The following is a 20,153-nucleotide window of genomic DNA, read 5'->3' as shown; positions in this document are numbered from 1 at the left end:
TTGTTTTTGTTTATTTGCACCCATTGTGCCAGAATAAGGGATATGCCATTCAGGACTGAGATGAGGTATTTCTTCACTCAGCGGGCGGTAAATCTTTGGAATTCTCTACTCTAGAGGGCTGTGGAGGCTCAGCTATTAAGTATGTTCAACACAGAGATCGATACATTTCTAGATAGTAAAGACATCAAGGGACATGGTGATAGCGTGTCAAATGGCATTGAGGTGGAAGATCAGCGGTGATCTATTTGAATGGCACAGCGGGCTCAAGGGGTCTATTGCTGCTCATATTTCCTATATTTCTATTTTTATGTTCGTATTCTTATCAGGATCCATCCATTCCACTGAATTCTCTCTGCCATTGCCTTGCCTTTTGCACAAGTAGCTCACTTATGCTAACCTCCCAATCTCATCTTTTTTCTGCACACCTATCCCCCCACCATTCCATTCCTCACAATTCCCCCATATTATTACCGACGCTCCCATGAATCATCACCATCCCTTATTACTCCTCTCACTAGCGTTACCTCTCAGTGACATTCTGTCACTCTTGTGTATCTGATCTTCTTAATCTAAGCTAGCTGACCTAAAGGCTTTTGTGAACAAACCTGTTATCATCTGTTCTATTATGTTCCCTTTTGATTGTCTAACCTTGTTATCACTAACCCCCTCATTCACATTATCTGTTGCACACCTTTCCAAGTGCTTTTAATTTCATGCCATGGGTGGGAGATGGGATTTCACTGAGAGCTTTAGTTAAGTTTTTAAGGAGGAGGAGAGAGTTCCAGCCAGGTACAAGGTCTCCCCAATTCTCCTCCATGGACTAATATTCCTATTCACCCCTACCACTAATATTGTCTTACACCTTTGAATCCTGTAAATGTCCATTGCTTCCCCTCTTGTGTCTCCTCTGGTTTGCCGTATTCCATATCATACCCTTCCATCACACTCCTCTTCCCGTCTTGGCTTTTTAGTCACTCCTTTAGTCCTATTGTTTTTGCTACTTCTATTCATTCATACCACCAGCCCTCCACCCTGCCAGCATCTCACTCCCCATTGCCTCCTCTTTCCACTATTGGTTCACTTCCTGTATCGCACCATCCACCTAATTTACCATGTATATCAGCCCTCAATACCTTAAATCATAGAATCATAGATTCCCTATAGTGCAGAAGGAGACCATTTGCCACATCAAGTCTGCACCGACCCTTCAAATGAACACTCTACTCATGTACACTCCCCCGTCCACCCACCGTAACCCAGAACCTAATCTCCACTACCCTGGACATGAAGGGGCAACATAGCAAGGCCATTCCACCTAACCTGCACATCTTTGGACTGAGGGAGGAAACTGGAGCACCCGGAAGAAACCCACGCAGACATGGGGAGAATGTGCAAACTCCACACAAACAGAGACCAGGGGTGGGATTAATCGCCGGGGGCTGGCGTGAATCCCGCCCCCGTCGGTTGCCGAATTCTATGGCATTGGATATTCGACGGGGGCGGGAATCGCGCCGCGCCGGTCGGCGGGCCCCCCCCGGCGATTCTCCGGCCCGCAATGGGCCGAAGTCCCGCTGCTGGAATGCCTGTCCTGCCGGCGGGAATCAAACCACCTCTCTTACCGGCGGGACTAGGCGGCACGGGCGGGCTCCGGGGTACTGGGGGGGGGGGGGGGCATGGGGCGACCTGGCCCCGGGGGGGTGCCCCCACGGTGGCCTAGCCCGCGATCGGGGCCCATCAATCCGAGGGCGGGCCTGTGCCGTGGGGGCACTCTTTTCCCTCCACCTCGACCACAGCCTTCACCATGGCCGACGCGTAAGAGACACCCCCCCCGCGCATGCACGGGGATGACGTCAGCAGCCGCTGACGCTCCCACGCATGCGCGGACTTCCGTCGGCCGCCGAAGTCCTTTCGGCCCCGGCTGGCATGGCACCAAAGGCCTTTCCCGCCGGCCGGCGGTGCGCCAACCACTCCAGCACGGGTTTAGCCCCTCAAAGTGAGGGCTTGGCCCCTAAAGGTGCGGACTCCGCACCTTTGGGGGTGGCCCGATGCTGGAGTGGTTCCCACCACTCTATCTCGCCAGGACCCCCCGCCCCAGCGGATAGGGGAGAATCCCGGCCCAGAATTGAACCCGGGTCCCTGGTGCTGTGAGACAACAGTGCTAACCACTGTGCCACCGTGCTGCCGTTACTTGAAGCACTTATAGAAATAAGAACAGAAGACCAAAAGGACATTTTATTTTCCTTTAGATTGCTCACAATCCAAATAGATGAAGATGGGTTTGCCAACATTTCCAGATTTCCCAGCGGTCTCACAGAATATATAATTAGTCTCCAGAGACCTCCTGTTTGTAGCCCCCAAAAAAGTACTTCAAAGTTCCAGTTCACACCTGCGCATCTACGATGGCTTCTATTTGAATGATGTGTAAAATCTATTGAATGCTCATGAGACTATATTTTCAAAAGCAGCATGTCTTCCCGCTTTATTTGGACTGAGTAATATATGATTATTGCAACTAACGCATTTAATTCCAATTTATAATGTCTGCATTGGCTTGTTCTATTTCTGAAATTTCACCTATTTTAAAATCCAGTAAGTTGTATACATACAGATAAATTATGGTTTATTTTCCATTGATCTTTGACCGTTGGTTATTGCAGCAATGGGCGGGATTCTCCAATAATGGGGCTATGTCCCCACACCTGCGAGAAAACAGGCTCGAATCACTCCGGAAATTTTTGCAGAAAGTCCAGGGTGATTCTCCGTTTTTACGGGGGCTGCAGGGCCCCAGAGTGTTCCATGCAGCTCCATCTGTCAATACCGCGCCCTGCACTTCCGGCCACGGGTCCGCGCATGCATGCAACGGCTGCCTGCGGCGCCAGCCCCGCGCGACATGGTGGACCCATACAGCGGGCCGGTGCCGAAGAAATAGACCCCCCCCCCCCCCCAGATCAGTGGCCCCCGAACGCGGGCCTGGCCATCCTGGAGCCCCCCCCCCAGGTGATGACTCCCCCCGCCCCCCACCAGGATGCCCACTGCAGCCGCGACTCCGTGCTCCTGCCGGGTGGAACCATACGTGAACCATGCTGGTGGGAACTCGGCCGGTCGTCCGCGGAGAATCGCCGTGGGGGCCTCTTTCATAGTGATAGTGATAGTTATCAGATGAAGAGTAAAACTGGCAGGTGGCTTGTTTTAGATCGGGCTTGCCCAATCGCATTTGGCTTGCAAAGCCCCTTTATGTGGTCTGAAGTCACTGATCAAAATTCTGGTAAGACCAGTCAGTGAAATTAAACATTTCTGCAAGGGGTTGCACCTCCATGTTTCTCTTCCATGTTTGCAACTGATAGGCTCATTGAACTCACAATTCCCCCAACTCTTTATCCCATTGATATAAAGTTATTTTAGTTTACTTCAGTCTTACATTGTTGTTATACCGTCAATTCACTGCGAGACTGTGAGAACGAGTGAACATAAGGCTTTATTATCCAGGAACTCGCCTGCCAGTGTCTGCTGTACAAATGAGTGCCACCCACAGGTGGCCGGTCTATATATCGCCCCGGGGAGGGCGGAGCCAGGGGCGGAGACCACAAGGGTTCCAGTTCAGTACCTGGAAGTAGACCGTATTATCATTTCCTGGTCATAGGTCACAGCACTATACAGACAGTTCATACTTAGGTGAATACATTCACCACATTCACCCCCTGTTAAAAAAATCAAGTCCAGCGGGGGTGACGTGGGGTCATCAAATATTCAGTCTGTCTGGAGGCCAGATCGTTCTTTTAGACCTCCTCAGCTCTGGCGATGCTGGTTGTTGCAGATGGTGACTCCAGGGGCATGTTGTCTGGAGCTGCAGTCCAGCGTATCGGAGATGTTGGAGGGGTGGGGGTAGGCAGGGGGGTGGTGGGTGGTAGCAGTGCAGGCATGGCACAATAAAGGAGACCCAGGGGGGTTTAAGGGGCGCCGGGGGTGGCGGTAAGCTGTGAGGGGGGGGGGCGCGTTGGCAGGGGAACCAGCTGGCACCAGGTCCCGTAGGGAGACCGTATCTTGCCATCCATCCTGGTGCGTGACGTAGGCATACTGTGGGTTGGCATGCAGCAGTTGGACCCTGGTCGGTCTTATGGCTCCTCGTATGTTTCCGGAGAAGGACAGGTCCCGGAGTTGTCAGCCAGGATGGAAGCGAGACCCCGGAGACGGACTTCCTAGGGAAGACAAACAAACGGTTGTGAGGGGTCTCGATCGTGGCTCTAATGGAGTGGAGGGTGTCGGGGAGGACCTCCTGCCAGTGGGGGATCGGGAGACTTCTAGACCGGAGGGCAAGAAGGACGGCCTTCCATACTGTCGCGTTCTCCATCTCCACCTGCCCGTTTCCCTGCGGGTTATAGCTCGTAGTCCTGCTCGAGGCGATGCCTTTACTGAGCAAGTACTGGCGCAGCTCATCGCTCATAAACGATGTGCCCCGGTCGCTGTGGACGTACGCAGGGAAACTGAACAGTGTGAAGATGCTGTGCAGTGCCTTTATAACAGTGGCCGAGGTCATGTCGCAGGGGACAGCGAAGGGGAAGCAGGAGTACTCGGCAACGACGGTTTGGAAGTATATATTCCGGTTGGTGGAGGGGAGGGGCCCTTTGAAGTCTATACTGAGGCGCTCAAAGGGCCGGGAGGCCTTTACCAGGTGGGCCTTGTCTGGCCGATAGAAGTGCATGGGAGTCCCTGGTCTTGGCTTTGACCTCCTCGGTGGAGTAGGGCAGATTGCGGGCATTAATAAAGTGGGTAAGCCGGGTGACAGAGGTCATCGTGGATAGCCCGAAGTCGGTCATCATGCGCGCCGGCGCATGTGCCGCGGAACAGGGCATCTGAGGGCTCGTTGAGCTCCCCAGGACGATGCTTAATATCGTAATTGTAGGTGGAGAGTTCGATCCTCCACCTCAAGATTTTGTCATTTTTAATCTTGCCCCGTTGTGCGTTGTCAAACATAAAGGCAACCGACCGCTGGTCGGTGACGAGGGTGAACCTCCTACCGGCTAGGTAGTGCCTCCAGTGCCGCACAGCTTCCACTGTGGCTTGTGCTTCCTTCTCGACCGAGGAGTTTCGGATTTCGGAAGCGTGGAGGGTCCTAGAGAAGAATGCTACTGGCCTGCCCGCCTGGTTGAGTGCGGCGGCCAGTGCGACCGCTCTCTACCTGGAAGGGGACGGTCTCGTCCACCGCGTGCATTGCGGCCTTAGTGATATCGGTCTTGATGCGGTTGAAGGCCGAGCGGGCCTCAGCCGTTGGGGAAATGTAGTGGTTTTAATAAGTGGGCAGGCTTTGTCCGCATAGTTGGGGACCCACTGGGCATAGTAGGAGCATAGCCCCAGGCATCGTTTGAGGGCCTTGAGGCTGTGGGGAGGGGGAAGTTCCGTGCCGTGAGGGGGCGCATACAGTCGGGGTCGGGCCCTAGGACTCCGTTCTCCACGACGTAGCCGTGGATGGCTAGCGGGGTAGTGCGGAAAATGCACTTCTCTTTGTTATATGTGAGGTTGAGGGATTGGGCGGCCTGGAGGAACCTCTGAAGGTTGGCGTCGTGGTCCTGCTGATCATGGCCGCAGATGGTAACATTGTCCAAGTACGGGTATGTAGCCCGCAACCCGTACTGGTCCACCATTCGGTCCATCGTTCTCTGAAAGACCGAGACCCCGTTAGTGACGCCGAAAGGGACCCTGAGGAAGTGGAAGAGTCGGCTGACTGCTTCAAAGGCAGTGTAGTGGTGCTCTTCCGGGCAGATCGGGAGCTGATGGTAGGCTGACTTCAGATCGTCCATTGAGAACACCCGGTACTGTGCGATCTGGTTGACCATCTGGTTAATGGTCTGGCTGTAGTCCACAACCATCCGATTCTTTTCCCCGGTCCGGACGACCACCACTTGTGCTCTCCAGGGCTGTTGCTGGCCTCGATGATCCCCTCCCTCAACAGTCGCTGGACCTCCGACTTGATAAAAATCATGTCTTGGGAACTGTACCGCCTGCTCCTGGTGGCGACGAGCTTACAGTCGGGAGTGAGGTTCGCAAAGAGCTAAGGGGGGGGGGGGGGGGACCTTAAGGGTCGCGAGGCTACATACTGTGAAGGGGGTAAGGGTCCGCCGAACTGTAGGGTCAGGCTTCGATGACTGCATTGCAAGTCTAATCCAAGCAGTAGGGGGGCGCAGAGGTGAGGGAGGCCATGCAGCCTAAAACGGGCGTACTCGGCGCCCTGCATCGCGAGGTTCGCGATACAGTACCCCCGGATCTGAACCGAATGGGATCCGGAGGCAAGGGAGATTGTTTGGGATGCGGTGTAGATGTGAAGGGAGCAGCGCCTTACTGTGTCAGGGTGAACGAAACTCTCCGTGCTCCCGAAGTCGAAAAGACGGGGTCTCGTGCCCGTTGACCCTGACAACCATCATAGAACTTTTCAGGTGCTTCGGCTGTGACTGGTCGAGGGTGACTGTGCCAAGCTGCGGGTAGCCTGCGTGGTCGGCGGTTTCGGGGTCACAAAATGGCGGCCCCCACGAGTCGTACGTGTCGGGCTGGGTCGAAGATGGTAACCAAAATCGCCGCCCCTATCGGTCGCACTTGTCAGTCGGTGTCTGAGCTGATGGCCAAGATGGCGGCCCCCACAAGTCGCACGTGTCGGTCGGTGTTGGAGCCAGCAGCCAAGATGGCGGCCCCCACGAGTCACACAAGGCTGTTGATGCGCCTGAAGGGGGCGTGCCCAGCAGGCACGCAGCCACATTGTGGGGTCTGCGGGCCTGTGAGTCCATGGGTCGGGCCTGGTGAGTTCTGGGCTTTAGGTCGGCCCAGACAGACTCTGGCGAAGTGTCCCTTTTTGCCACAGTCACTGCACGTCGCTGTGCGGGCTGGGCAACGCTGCCAGGGGTGTTGACCTTGGCCGCAGAAGTAGCACTGCGGTTCCCCGGTCTGGATGGGCAGCCGCGCGGCACAGGCCTGTGACGTAGTCAGGTCCGGTGGGGGCCGCGACGGTGGTGTCCACGAGGGGTTCGCCGGGCCCGCGGGAACACGCTGAGGCTCCGGTAGGCCACCTCTAACGAGGTGGTTAGTTTTACCGTGTCCTGCCGGTCAGTGGTCCCATTTTCCAGCAGGCGCTGCCTGATGTAGTTAAACCGGACACCAGCCACGTCGGTGTCACGGATCTGCAGCTTCATGTGCTCCTCGGCCGTCACATCCCGATAGTTGCAGTTCCTTGCGAGTAGGGTCAGGTTCTCTAGGTACTCGTACAGCGATTCCCCGGCGCGTTGACGGCGAGTAGTGAGGAGGTGTCGCGCGAACACCTAATTTACGGGCTTCACGAAATGCGCCTTGAGGGTCGCGACCGCCGCCTCGTACGTGGCAGCCTTCTCTATCATTACGGAGATTCGATGGCTCAGCCGTGCATGGAGGAGTCGCAGCTTGAGGGTTTCAGAGGGAGGCGTTGCGGAGGAGTCGAGGTACGCCTCGAAACAGCGAAGCCAGTGTGAGAAGATCTCCTTAGCCTCTGTTGCTCGTGCATCGAGTTTGAGTTTATCTGGCTTTAGAGCGGCTTCCATGGTGATGTCGCTGGATAATAAATTGTTATACCGTCAATTCACTGCGAGACTGTGAGAACGAGTGAACATAAGGCTTTATTATCCAGGAACTCGCCTGCCAGTGTCTGCTATATAAATGAGTGCCACCCACAGGTGGCCGGTCTATATATCGCCCCGGGGAGGGCGTAGCCAGAGGCGGAGCCCACCGGGGTTCCAGTACAGTACCTGGAAGTAGACCGTATTATCATTTCCTGGTCATAGGTCACAGCACTATACAGACAATTCATAATTAGGTGAATACATTCACCACAATTGTCCATTTATTTTATTGTTACCTTAATGCTATTCCAACTTCATTGTTATAAGTGTATTAACATTAACAAAATTCTTACCATCCCATTTTCCCCCTTAACATTCTTGAATTTAGAGATTCATGTAGTTTGGAGGTCTTACAGTCCTTCCCCATCTCATTCACTATTCTGTCAGGGCAGCGGTAGCCTCTGATGGACATCAGTAGTAGTTTTTGTTGTTGTCTTAGAGGTTGGACTGGCATCTGGGCATCTTCATCAACAGCCCTCTATTGTGAAGGGAGCCTCTATGTCTGTGACCTCTGGTGTACCAATTTGGTAGGAGCAGGGCTGACCCTCATTCTTGCGGAGGCCCTTGTCTCCCAAGGTCCTGAATGCAGACCATGTCCCCCTTCTGCAGCTGCAACAACTGTGTAGTGCAGTGCAGTTTGTTGTAGGCAGAAGCTTGCTTCTGTCTGCAGGACTGCTCTTTTGGTTGAACAGTCTGATAGTCTTTAGCTACTACCCTGGCACAAGCTTTTTAAACAGGATCGTGAGTTGTAGATTTTTCTGGAGCTCAGATGAGGATAAGCTGAACTGTAAGGGAATCGTCTTGTTGGTGAGCAGTGTGATGAGGAAATTCTCATTTGTTTTTAGGAGGGTCTTCCGTGTATAGACTCCCCATTCCAGTTTACTCTATCTGTGATGGAAGCTGGTTCTAGCTGCAAAGTGTATGAAGCTTTTGTAAGAGAACTGAGGGCCGTTATCTGATATGAGCTCATCCAGGATGCCATGACTTGCAGACATCCCCTAGAGTGCTTTGATGGCAATCTCCTTGGTGGTTGTGTGATGTCATCACTGATAGCGAAGTTGCTCTGCTGTTCGAACCGCATTTTGGCCGAACCACCACTTGATTTGTGATGAGGTCACCCTGTTGGCTGTAGTGGATACAGGCACACTCTTCATCGTGGAGCTGCTCTTGGCTGATCTGCGTGAGCCTGGTCGTGCCGTGCCGGTAGGTGTCTGGTGGTGGTAGGTCTCCAGCTCAGCGACAAAGGCAATGTCTTGTTTGATCAGAAGTCTCACAGTGGCTCTTAAAAGTGCATCTGCCCTGCCATTGTCCGATTCTCTCCCTGAACAAGGACAGTCTTGTATGCGAATCTCATGAGGTGTAGGCAAAACCTCCAGATCTAAGGATATCAGTGGTATATGGTCTGTCTCGATTGTGATTTTGAGGCCGATGAGTGGATGAGTCACCATATGTTCTCCAATTGCTCCGGAAAGCGAACTACCCAAGGCTAGTAGATGAAGCATTGGCCACTATAGTGGTGGGCAGAGCCAGATCGTAGTGCGCCAGAATGTCGGTGGATTGCAAAAGAGTGAATGCATGCTTTTGCCAGGAGTCCCAATACAACGCTTGGTCTTTCTTGAGGGGTTGTCTCAATGATTCTGTGACTTGTGCCAAGTGAGGCAAAAAGTTTGTCAGCTGGTTTACCATTCCTAGAATGCGCTGGAAGTCGGGGAGAGAGGATGGAGTGACAAAGCCAATGATTGCCTTGATTTTGTGTCGGTCTGCTGTGATACCTCTGTTGCTGACAATATGGTTGGCACAGGAACCAGGTTTTTGATAAACTCACATTTATCCTTCAACATCAACTGCTCCAAGATCACTGTAAGTCTGTTGTCATGCTTTTCCACCTTGGCCCTGTAAACAGGACATTCTCTATGGGGTGAATAACTCTCTGAAAGCCCTGCAGGATGTCTGACATGTGTGTTGGAATTTCTCTGGCACTGATGTAAATTGAAAGGGCGGACAGTTGAAGCAAAATCTGGTAAAGGGATAATACACGGTGTTCGGAGCTGCCAGAAACCGCTGATTACATCTAGTTTAGAAAATACTGTGCTCCTTGAAAGCTTGGCCAGGTTCTCTTCCACTGAGGACATGAGGTGGCCCTCCCTGGCTACAGCCTTGTTAAGCTGTGTGAGGCCTATGCAGATGTGGAGATACCTATTCGGTTTTCAGATCGGGTCCACCCCTGAGCACACATGGTAGGTTGCATGCCTGCGGAAGTGATTCCCATGTTCACCGTGTCACCGTACATCCACCATGAGGGAATGGAGGACCTTTCGTGAAGTCAGGGGCAATGCTTTCCCATAAAAATATTTATTTCCAAGGGCTCCAATTCTGTGACTCATCTGGAAATGTGTAATCCCAGTAGAGCTGGAAGTGTGGAACTGTAATCCATTTTGAAGATCTTTAAAATTGTGGGTAAAGCTTTAAAGAGCTAGATTACCAATTTCTAAAATAGTGGCACAGTGGTTAGTATTGCTGCCTCACAGTGCCAGGGACCTGGGTTTGAGCCCAACCTCGGGGAACCATCTGTGTGGAGTTTGCACATTCTTCCCGTGTCTGCGTGAGTTTCCTCCCACAGTCCAAAGATGTGCAAGTTAGATGGATTGGATATGCTAAATTGTCACTCGGTGGGGTTACAGGGATAGGTGGGGGATTGGGCCTAGGTAAGGGTGCTCTTTCGGTCGGTGCAGACTCAATGGCCGAATGGCCTCCTTCTGCACTGTAGTGAGACTATGATGATTCTGTGGTGTTGCTGTTCACTGCCGAATAATGAATCTTTTAGTGCTTGCCGGTTTTTGGCAGGCTTTCCAAAATAGCAGTGGCACGCTCTGTCTGAAAAAGAAGGGTCCACAGTGGCTGCGTGGGCCAGCCAACCACCAACTTGATCAGCGGTATAGCTTTGTGAGTCAGAACGAGTAGATAAGAATGGCAAACTTGCTGTTAAGGAAATCGGATGGTCGCGAGGTACCCAAAGTAGATTCAATCAATTATTAATTAATTAATTTTTTCTTTTCCAAACTCGAGGGCTACATGTTGCGATTCAGAATCAGGGTTCGGGATTAGTAAAGTATTTCTTTTAAATGGCGCTTCTACCTGAATAAATGAAGAGGGGTTGTTCAGAACTTGATGGTCTGGAATTTTAAATGTTTAGCTCACTCTTGCAGACTGTGAGCTCTGCATGTTGAAGCTGGACTTCCAAGAGAGATTCAAAGGAGTCTTATGTTGAAGTAAAACATCTATCATATTTCTTCCAGGCTCTTCTTTCGCTGGAGCTTTTTCTTCCTGGTGAATTGTCTCTACATCCTTAGCTTGAGTTAGGAGGTTGTTTCAGTTCAGAATCCAGTGTCCTTTTTCTTAGTTTTAATTCTTGTGAGATGGTGTTTTTGATCCAGATGCTGCCACCATGAAGAATCCTGCTTCTTACACCATGAATTAGGCTTCAAAGTCTTAATAAGTATAATATATACTTATTATAATAACAGTAAGTCACAACAACTCATAATTGTATACATATATACAGTACAGGGTACAGGTATGGAGCTGACTTCATCCTAAGTCTTTGCGTATCTCTGTCCATCTCTAAACTGGCGGTGAGTCACGTACCCCTTTACAGCACTGTGTAGGCGGTATCTTACTCAGACCCACATTAAACCTGTGTGTACCAAATTCTACATTAGGAAGAGAGTTCCAGAATTTTGACCCAGTGATGGTGAGGGAACAGTGATATAGTTCCAAGTCAAGATGGTGTGTGGCCAGGAGGGGAACTTAAAGGTGGTGATGTTCCTATGTACATGCTGCCCTTGTCTTAAATGGTAGACATCGCTTGTTTGCTGTTGAAGGGGCTTCAATAATTGCTGTAATGTTTCTTGTAGATTGTACAGACTGCTGCAATTTTACATCGGTGTTGGAGGGAATGAATGTGGTGGATGGGGTGGCAATGATGTGGGCTGCTTTGTGGAGCTATACTCATCCAGGCAAGTGGAGAGTATTCCATCACATTCCTGAGTTGTGCTTAGTAGATGGTGGATGGCCCTTGGGAAGTCAGGAGGTAAGTTACTTGGCACTGGAGGGTGTGCAGAGGAGATTCACTAGGTTAATCCCAGAGCTGAAGGGGTTGGATTACGAGGAGAGGTTGAGTAGACTGGGACTGTACTCGTTGGAATTTAGAAGGATGAGGGGGGATCTTATAGAAACATATAAGATTATGAAGGGAATAGACAGGATAGATGCGGGCAGGTTGTTTCCACTGGCCGGTGAAAGCAGAACTAGGGGGCATAGCCTCAAAATAAGGGGAAGTAGATTTAGGACTGAGTTTAGGAGAAACTTCTTCACCCAAAGGGTTGTGAATCTATGGAATTCCTTGCCCAGTGAAGCAGTAGAGGCTCCTTCATTAAATGTTTTTAAGATAAAGATAGATAGTTTTTTTGAAGAATAAAGGGATTAAGGGTTATGGTGTTCGGGCCAGAAAGTGGAGCTGAGTCCACAAAAGATCAGCCATGATCTCATTGAATGGTGGAGCAGGCTCGAGGGGCCAGATGGCCTACTCCTGCTCCTAGTTCTTATGTTCTTATGTACTTGTCACAGAATTCTCAGCCTCTGAACTGCACAGTATTTATATTGCTGGTCTAGTTCAGTTTCTGATCAATAGTAATGCCCATGATGTTGATAGTGGGGAATTCTGCAATGATAATCCCATTGAATATCAAGGAGAAATGGGTGGATACTCTCTTGATGGTCATTGCCTGGCACTTGTGTGGCGTAAATGTAACTTGTCACTTACAAGCAGATGAAGAGGAAAGCACAGGGTCGGGAGGCATGGAGAAAATAATTGCAGACCTGCCTTTCAAAAAATCACAATGCAACATACAAGTAGCTGTATGAAATATCCATTGGTTCCTTCTACTCTGATGAATGACTGAAATTAAGTGCGATGGTGACTGCAAAGCTTGATCCCTTGGTCATCCATGCAACAATTTACATGGCAGGAGACTATAGAGTCTGCTGATGCACTGTGTCACCAGCAGGCTGCTATACATCTCTTCAGCCTCCTATCATGTAACTGTTGCATGAAGACCACAGGGCCAAGCTTTGCCAGTAATCATAACCCTTAACTTGTTTGTCATCAGTTCCTCCTAATATGTGCCTTACATAAATCCAGGAAATTTCTTGTTGATCTGTGAATTTTGTGGCTGGTTATGGCATCCTATGGAGTAATTACACTCGTCTCTTTTTATGATTGGGCCATCTTATGATTTCAATGGTTTCTAAGGCTATGGATCCCCTTCTTTCAATTATTATTTTATGCAAATCAAAGTGACAGTATTGCACAACAGATAAGAAACATTGGAACATAGAACATTACAGCGCAGTACAGGCCCTTCGGCCCTCGATGTTGCGCCGACCTGTGAAACCACTCTAAAGCCCATCTACACTATTCCCTTATCGTTCATATGTCTATCCAATGATAGATATTGGTCCAATCCATCCAACCTGTCCCACCCATTTGTGATCATTTATGCATCTGAGAGCAAAGGATGTAAAATGTCTATGGGCCCTTACAGCATCCAGCAATAGAGCTCCAGAACTGGCTGCTTTCCAGCCAAATTATTCTAGCAAAGTGACAACAATTATAGTCATCTGACAAAATGTAAAATTACCTAGTTGTGTCCTACAAAAAGCAGGACAAATCTAATCCAGCCCACAGTTAATGTAAGCCTGCTAAATCAGCCCACTCTCAGTCATCAGCAAATTGATGGAAGATGTTATCAACAATTTCAAGTGGCACTTACTCACCAATAACTCTTGATGCTCAGTTGGAGTTCTGTTAGATCACTCGACTCCAGACCTAACCCAGTGGCTAGCACTGTTGCTTCACAGCGCCAGGGTCCCAGGTTTGATTCCTGCTTGGGTCACTCTGTAGGGAGCCTGCACGTTCTCCCCTCTCTCTGCGTGGGTTTCCTCCAGGTGCTCCGGTTTCCTCCCAGAAGTCCAGAATGACGTGCTTGTTAGGTGAATTGAACATTCTGAATTCTCCTTCTGTGTACCCGAACAGGTGCCGGAGTGTGATGACTAGGGAATTTTCACAGTAACTTCATTGCAGTGTTAATGTTAGCCTACTTGTGACAATAATAAAGATTTTATTAGTATAGCCTTGATACAAAACATGTGTGGTGGTGTGTATTAGGGGTAATACGGTACACCATGATGCCGAGGGGCTATTGGTGGACAGATACTGGGTCCTGATTGGATCTGCTACCGACTGGGCTCCATCCAGAAAGGCGGGGTATAAGAACCCAGGTTCTCCCAGCAGCCGCATTCTGTAACTGAGCTGCTGGGGAACAAGTCTGCTCAATAAAGTCTCGATTGAGTTCTCTACGTCTCGCCTCGTGTGTTATCGATGGTGCGACAACATGTAAAAAGGAAATAAATTCCAGAGGTTAGAATGACTGCACTTGACAGCAAGACATCATCAGTTGACCAAGAAGCCCTAGTAAAATTGAAACCATGGGAATTAGGAGTAAAACTCTTCATTGATTAGAGTCATACCTAACACAAAAAAAGAAGGTTGTACTTGCAGAAGGTCAATTATCTCCGACCCAAGAAGCCTCAAGGCAGTTTCCCAGGCCCACCCATCTCAGTTGCTTCATCAGTGATCTTCCCTACATTATACAGTCTGAAGCAGGATGTCAGCTGATGTTTGCACACTGTTCAACCCTGTTTGCCACTCCTCAGTCCGTGCTCATATGCAGCAAGTCCTGGACAACATTCAGTCTTGAGTTGATAAGTGGTAGGTTTGTGTTACAGGAGAGCCAGGCAGTGACTATCTCAAATGAGGGAATCTCAAAATGCCTTCCTTTGACATTCAGTGGCATAACTATCATCACATTCTCTCACCATCAATAATCTGGGGGTCAGATTGACCAGACCATATCTAGATCAATCAGTTAAATGCTTTGGCTAAAAGAACAGGTCAGAGGCTGGGAATTCTGTGATGAGTGACTCAGCACCTGAGTCACAGGTTTCTTTCCAACACCTACAGGGTACAGATTAGGAGTTTGATGGAATATAACACCAAGGCCTCAGATTCGATTCCCGGCTTGTGTCACTGTCTGTGCGGAGTCTGCACGTTCTCCCCGTATCTGCATTGGTTTCCTCCGGGTGCTCTGGTTTCCTCCCACAGTCCAATGATGTGCAGGTTAGGTGGATTGGCCATACTAAATTGCCCACAGTGTCTAAAAGATGGGTGGGGTTACTGGGCTACGGGGATGGGGTGGAGGTGTGGGCTTGGGTAGGGTGCTCTTTCCAAGGGCCGTTGCAGACTTGATGGGCCAAATGGCCTCCTTCTGCACTGTAAATTCTATGATAACACCACTTGCCTGGATGAAATGCATCTCTCACAACACTCAAGAAGCTCAAGATCATCCAGGACAAAGCAATCCATTTAATCAGATCCTCATTTAAGAGGCATTTAAGAATGAGGTGAGGAGGAATTTCTTTGCTCAGAGGGTGGTGGATCTTTGGAATCCCCTATCCCAAAGGGCCACAGCAGTTCAATCATTGAGCTTGTTTAAGACAGTACAGTAACCAATAGATTTCTAGATGCTAATGATATGAGGATAGAATGGGAAAATGGCATTGAGATAGATGATCAGGCATGATCTAATTGAATCATGGGGCAGGCTCAATGGGCCCAGTCCTGCTGCTATGTTCCTATGATGTACAGCACCATATAATGCATAATTCTCTTGTATAATGATTGGATTGCTGTGTATAATCATGTATCTGTGATAACTTGCCAATTTCTAATTCTTTGTTGTCACAGAAAAATTCTTCAGGTATTTTCCTGACACTCTGATCAGGTTACTCATATTACAGCTGTATTTCATTGCTGGTTTAGCTCAGTGGGCTAGAAAGCTGATTTGTGATGCAGAACAAGGCCAGCAGCGTGGGTTTGATTCCAATACCAGCTGAGAATTCTGAATTCTTTCTCTGTGTGCCTAAGCAGGCGCCAAAATGTGGCGACTAGGGGCCTTTCACAGTAACTTCATTGCAGTGTTAATGTGAGCCTACTTGTGACAATAAAGATTATTTATTTACTCAATTTGCAAAATTTCCTATATGTAAATATGAATATTAACATGTTGATGCAATGTTTTTCTTTCAGTGTCATTTAAATTGTTTGCCAGTTTCCTTGCAAACTGTTTTATGCTATAAACTGTTACAAATAATCTGAATTCGTTAAGTTTCATCTGATAATAATAAATCATTATGATAGCTGCTGCATTACTTTTTTTACAGCATTTTACTGATCAGGGTATTTTTTTCCAGCTGTCTTGCAATGCTGCCCTCCTAACTCCCACTTGGATCCAATGACAGGTTGTCCTAACACAAATACTTCTTCTTATCCTAACTACAACTATTATCAGGTGCGTTTACTGAGTAAAGATTCTGCAATTTACGAAGTATTAGCTCAGAAATGTCTGCAAGCGACGCAGCACCATGGCGCAGTGGGTAGCACTGCAGTCTCATGGCACCGAGGTCCCAGGTTTGATCCCGGCTCTGGGTCACTGTCCGTGTGGAGTTTGCACATTCTCCCTGTGTTTCGCCCCCACAACCCAAAGATGTGCAGGGTAGGTGGATTGGCCATGCTAAATTGCCCCTTAATTGGAAAAAATGAATTGGGTACTCTAAATTTATTTAAAAAAAGAAATGTCTGCAAGTGATATATAAATGAGTAAAACACTTTTTTCATTCTGCTATTTTAACAGTGATGAACCCACCTCCCTTCAATTGATTAATATTTCTATTCAAGTGGTGGGGAAAGGTATTTGATACATGTTAAATGTTAACGTATTTATGGAGTTATGGATCGACTGATTTATGGAATTCTTCAATTCATGTCAAAGCAGTTTCATAATATAACATAACGTCATAATTTTCCTAGACAAAACTTGTACTGACTTCCTTGTCCGGTATAAAATGGATTTAAGCAGTTACTTTGAACAGTAGATCACTGATATGCATACATAACCCTTTACTGTATAGAACAAAAAGAACAAAGAAATGTACAGCACAGGAACAGGCCCTTCAGCCCTCCAAGCCCGTGCCGACCATGCTGCCCGACTAAACTACAATCTTCTACACTTCCTGGGTCCGTATCCCTCTATTCCCATCCTATTCATGTATTTGTCAAGATGCCCCTTAACTGTCACTATCGTCCCTGCTTCCACCACCTCCTCCGGTAGCGGGTTCCAGGCACCCACTACCCTCTGCGTAAAAAACTTGCCTCGTACATCTACTCTAAACCTTGCCCCTCTCACCTTAAACCTATGCCCCCTAGTAATTGACCCCTCTACCCTGGGGAAAAGCCTCTGACTATCCACTCTGTCTATGCCCCTCATAATTTTGTAGACCTCTATCAGGTCTCCCCTCAGCCTCCTTCATTCCAGTGAGAACAAACCGAATTTATTCAACCGCTCCTCATAGCTAATGCCCTCCATACCAGGCAACATTCTGGTAAATCTCTTCTGCACCCTCTCTAAAGCCTCCACATCCTTCTGGTAATGTGGCGACCAGAATTGAACACTATACTCCAAGTGTGGCCTAACTAAGGTTCTATACAGCTGCAACATGACTTGCCAATTCTTATACTCAATGCCCCGGCCAATGAAGGCAAGCATGCCGTATGCCTTCTTGACTACCTTCTCCACCTGTGTTGCCCCTTTCAATGACCTGTGGACCTGTACTCCTAGATCTCTTTGACTTTCAATACTCTTGAGGGTTCTACCATTCACTGTATATTCCCTACCTGCATTAGACCTTCCAAAATGCATTACCTCACATTTGTCCGGATTAAACTCCATCTGCCATCTCTCCGCCCAAGTCTCCAAACAATCTAAATCCTGCTGTATCCTCTGACAGTCCTCATCGCTATCCGCAATTCCACCAACCTTTGTGTCGTCTGCAAACTTACTAATCAGGCCAGTTACATTTTCCTCCAAATCATTTATATATACTACAAAGAGCAAAGGTCCCAGCACTGATCCCTGTGGAACACCACTAGTCACAGCCCTCCAATTAGAAAAGCATCCTTCCATTGCTACTCTCTGCCTTCTATGACCTAGCCAGTTCTGTATCCACCTTGCCAGCTCACCCCTGATCCCGTGTGACTTCACCTTTTGTACTAGTCTACCATGAGGGACCTTGTCAAAGGCCTTACTGAAGTCCATATAGACAACATCCACTGCCCTACCTGCATCAATCATCTTAGTGACCTCCTCGAAAAACTATCAAGTTAGTGAGACACGACCTCCCCTTCACAAAACCATGCTGCCTCTCACTAATACGTCCATTTGCTTCCAAATGGGAGTAGATCCTGTCTCGAAGAATTCTCTCCAGTAATTTCCCTACCACTGAAGTAAGGCTCACCGGCCTGTAGTTCCCTGGATTATCCTTGCTACCCTTCTTAAACAGAGGAACAACATTGGCTATTCTCCAGTCCTCCGGGACATCCCCTGAAGACAGTGAGGATCCAAAGATTTCTGTCAAGGCCTCAGCAATTTCCTCTCCAGCCTCCTTCAGTATTCTGGGGTAGATCCCATCAGGCCCTGGGGATTTATCTACCTTAATATTTTTTAAGACACCCAACACCTCGTCTTTTTGGATCTCAATGTGACCCAGGCTATCTACACACCCTTCTCCAGACTCAACATCTACCAATTCCTTCTCTTTGGTGAATACTGATGCAAAGTATTCATTTAGTACCTCGCCCATTTCCTCTGGCTCCACACATAGATTCCCTTGCCTATCCTTCAGTGGGCCAAACCTTTCCCTGGCTACCCTCTTGCTTTTTATGTACGTGTAAAAAGCCTTGGGATTTTCCTTAACCCTATTTGCCAATGACTTTTCGTGACCCCTTCTAGCCCTCCTGACTCCTTGCTTAAGTTCCTTCCTACTTTCCTTATATTCCACGCAGGCTTCGTCTGTTCCCAGCCTTTTAGCCCTGACAAATGCCTCCTTTTTCTTTTTGGCGAGGCCTACAATATCTCTCGTTATCCAAGGTTCCCGAAAATTGCCGTATTTATCCTTCTTCCTCACAGGAACATGCCGGTTCTGAATTCCTTTCAACTGACACTTGAAAGCCTCCCACATGTCAGATGTTGATTTGCCCTCAAACATCTGCCCCCAATCTATGTTCTTCAGTTCCCGCCTAATATTGTTATAATTAGCCTTCCCCCAATTTAGCACATTCATCCTAGGACCACTCTTATCCTTGTCCACCAGTACTTTAAAACTTACTGAATAGTGGTCACTGTTACCGAAATGCTCCCCTACTGAAACATCTACCACCTGGCCGGGCTCATTCCCCAATACCAGGTCCAGTACCGCCCCTTCCCTAGTTGGACTGTCCACATATTGTTTTAAGAAGCCCTCCTGGATGCTCCTTACAAACTCCGCCCCGTCTAAGCCCCTGGCACTAAGTGAGTCCCAGTCAATATTGGGGATGTTGAAGTCTCCCATCACCACAACCCTGTTGTTTTTACTCTTTTCCAAAATCTGTCTACTTATCTGTTCCTCTATCTCCCGCTGGCTGTTGGGAGGCCTGTAGTAAACCCCCAACATTGTGACTGCACCCTTCTTATTCCTGATCTCTACCCATATAGCCTCACTGCCCTCTGAGGTGTCCTCCCGCAGTACAGCTGTGACATTCTCCCGAACCAGTAGCGCAACTCCGCCTCCCCTTTTACATCCCCCTCTATCCTGCCTGAAACATCTAAATCCTGGAACGTTTAGCTGCCAATCCTGCCCTTCCCTCAACCAGGTCTCTGTAATGGCAACAACATCATAGTTCCAAGCACTAATCCAAGCTCTAAGTTCATCTGCCTTACCCGTAATACTTCTTGCATTAAAACATATGCACTTCAGGCCACCAGACCCACTGTGTTCAGCAGCTTCTCCCTGTCTGCTCTGCCTCAGAGCCCCACTGTCCCTATTCCCTAGTTCTCCCTCAATGCTCTCACCTTCTGACCTATTGCTCCCGTGCCCACCCCCCTGCCATACTAGTTTAAACCCTCCCGTGTGACACTAATTCCTTAGTTTCTATTTGTATAATTTTAATGGTGGACAATAGTTAAGCTTGTGTATCTGCCACTTCAGCCACATTTTATTTGTCTGTTCCATTGCACTATTTTGCCAATATGAATAAAATCATTAAGCAGTCATGGCACATTATGATGTGGAGGTGCCGCTGTTGGACTGGATTGGGCACAGTAAGAAGTCTTACAACACCAGGTTAAAGTCCAACAGGTTTGTTTGGAATCATTAGCTTTCGGAGCGCATCTCCTTCATCAGGTGAGTGAAGAGGTGAGTTCCCCAAACATGTATATAGACAAAGTCAATGATGCAAGATGATACTTTGAATTTGAGTCTTTGTAGGTAATTAAGTCTTTGCAGGTCCAGACGATGCGACTGGAGAGA

The 20,153-nt window shown here is 48.6% G+C and overlaps 1 protein-coding gene across 1 annotated transcript in view; it reads left to right on the top strand.

Moving 5' to 3' along the window:
• hsf5 (heat shock transcription factor family member 5) overlaps nt 1–20,153 on the top strand; it is a 294,360-nt gene that overhangs the window by 49,506 nt on the left and 224,701 nt on the right. Inside the window, exon 3 of the mRNA XM_072470123.1 lies at nt 16,005–16,102. Within this exon, the coding sequence (XP_072326224.1) occupies nt 16,005–16,102 (98 nt within the window). The remainder of the gene's footprint in view (nt 1–16,004; nt 16,103–20,153) is intronic.

Source organism: Scyliorhinus torazame, chromosome 12 (genome assembly GCF_047496885.1).
Source record: "Scyliorhinus torazame isolate Kashiwa2021f chromosome 12, sScyTor2.1, whole genome shotgun sequence".
NCBI lineage: Eukaryota > Metazoa > Chordata > Chondrichthyes > Carcharhiniformes > Scyliorhinidae > Scyliorhinus > Scyliorhinus torazame.
The sequence above is the reverse complement of the archived record's forward strand: the minus strand, read 5'-3'. Positions and strand labels throughout refer to the sequence as shown.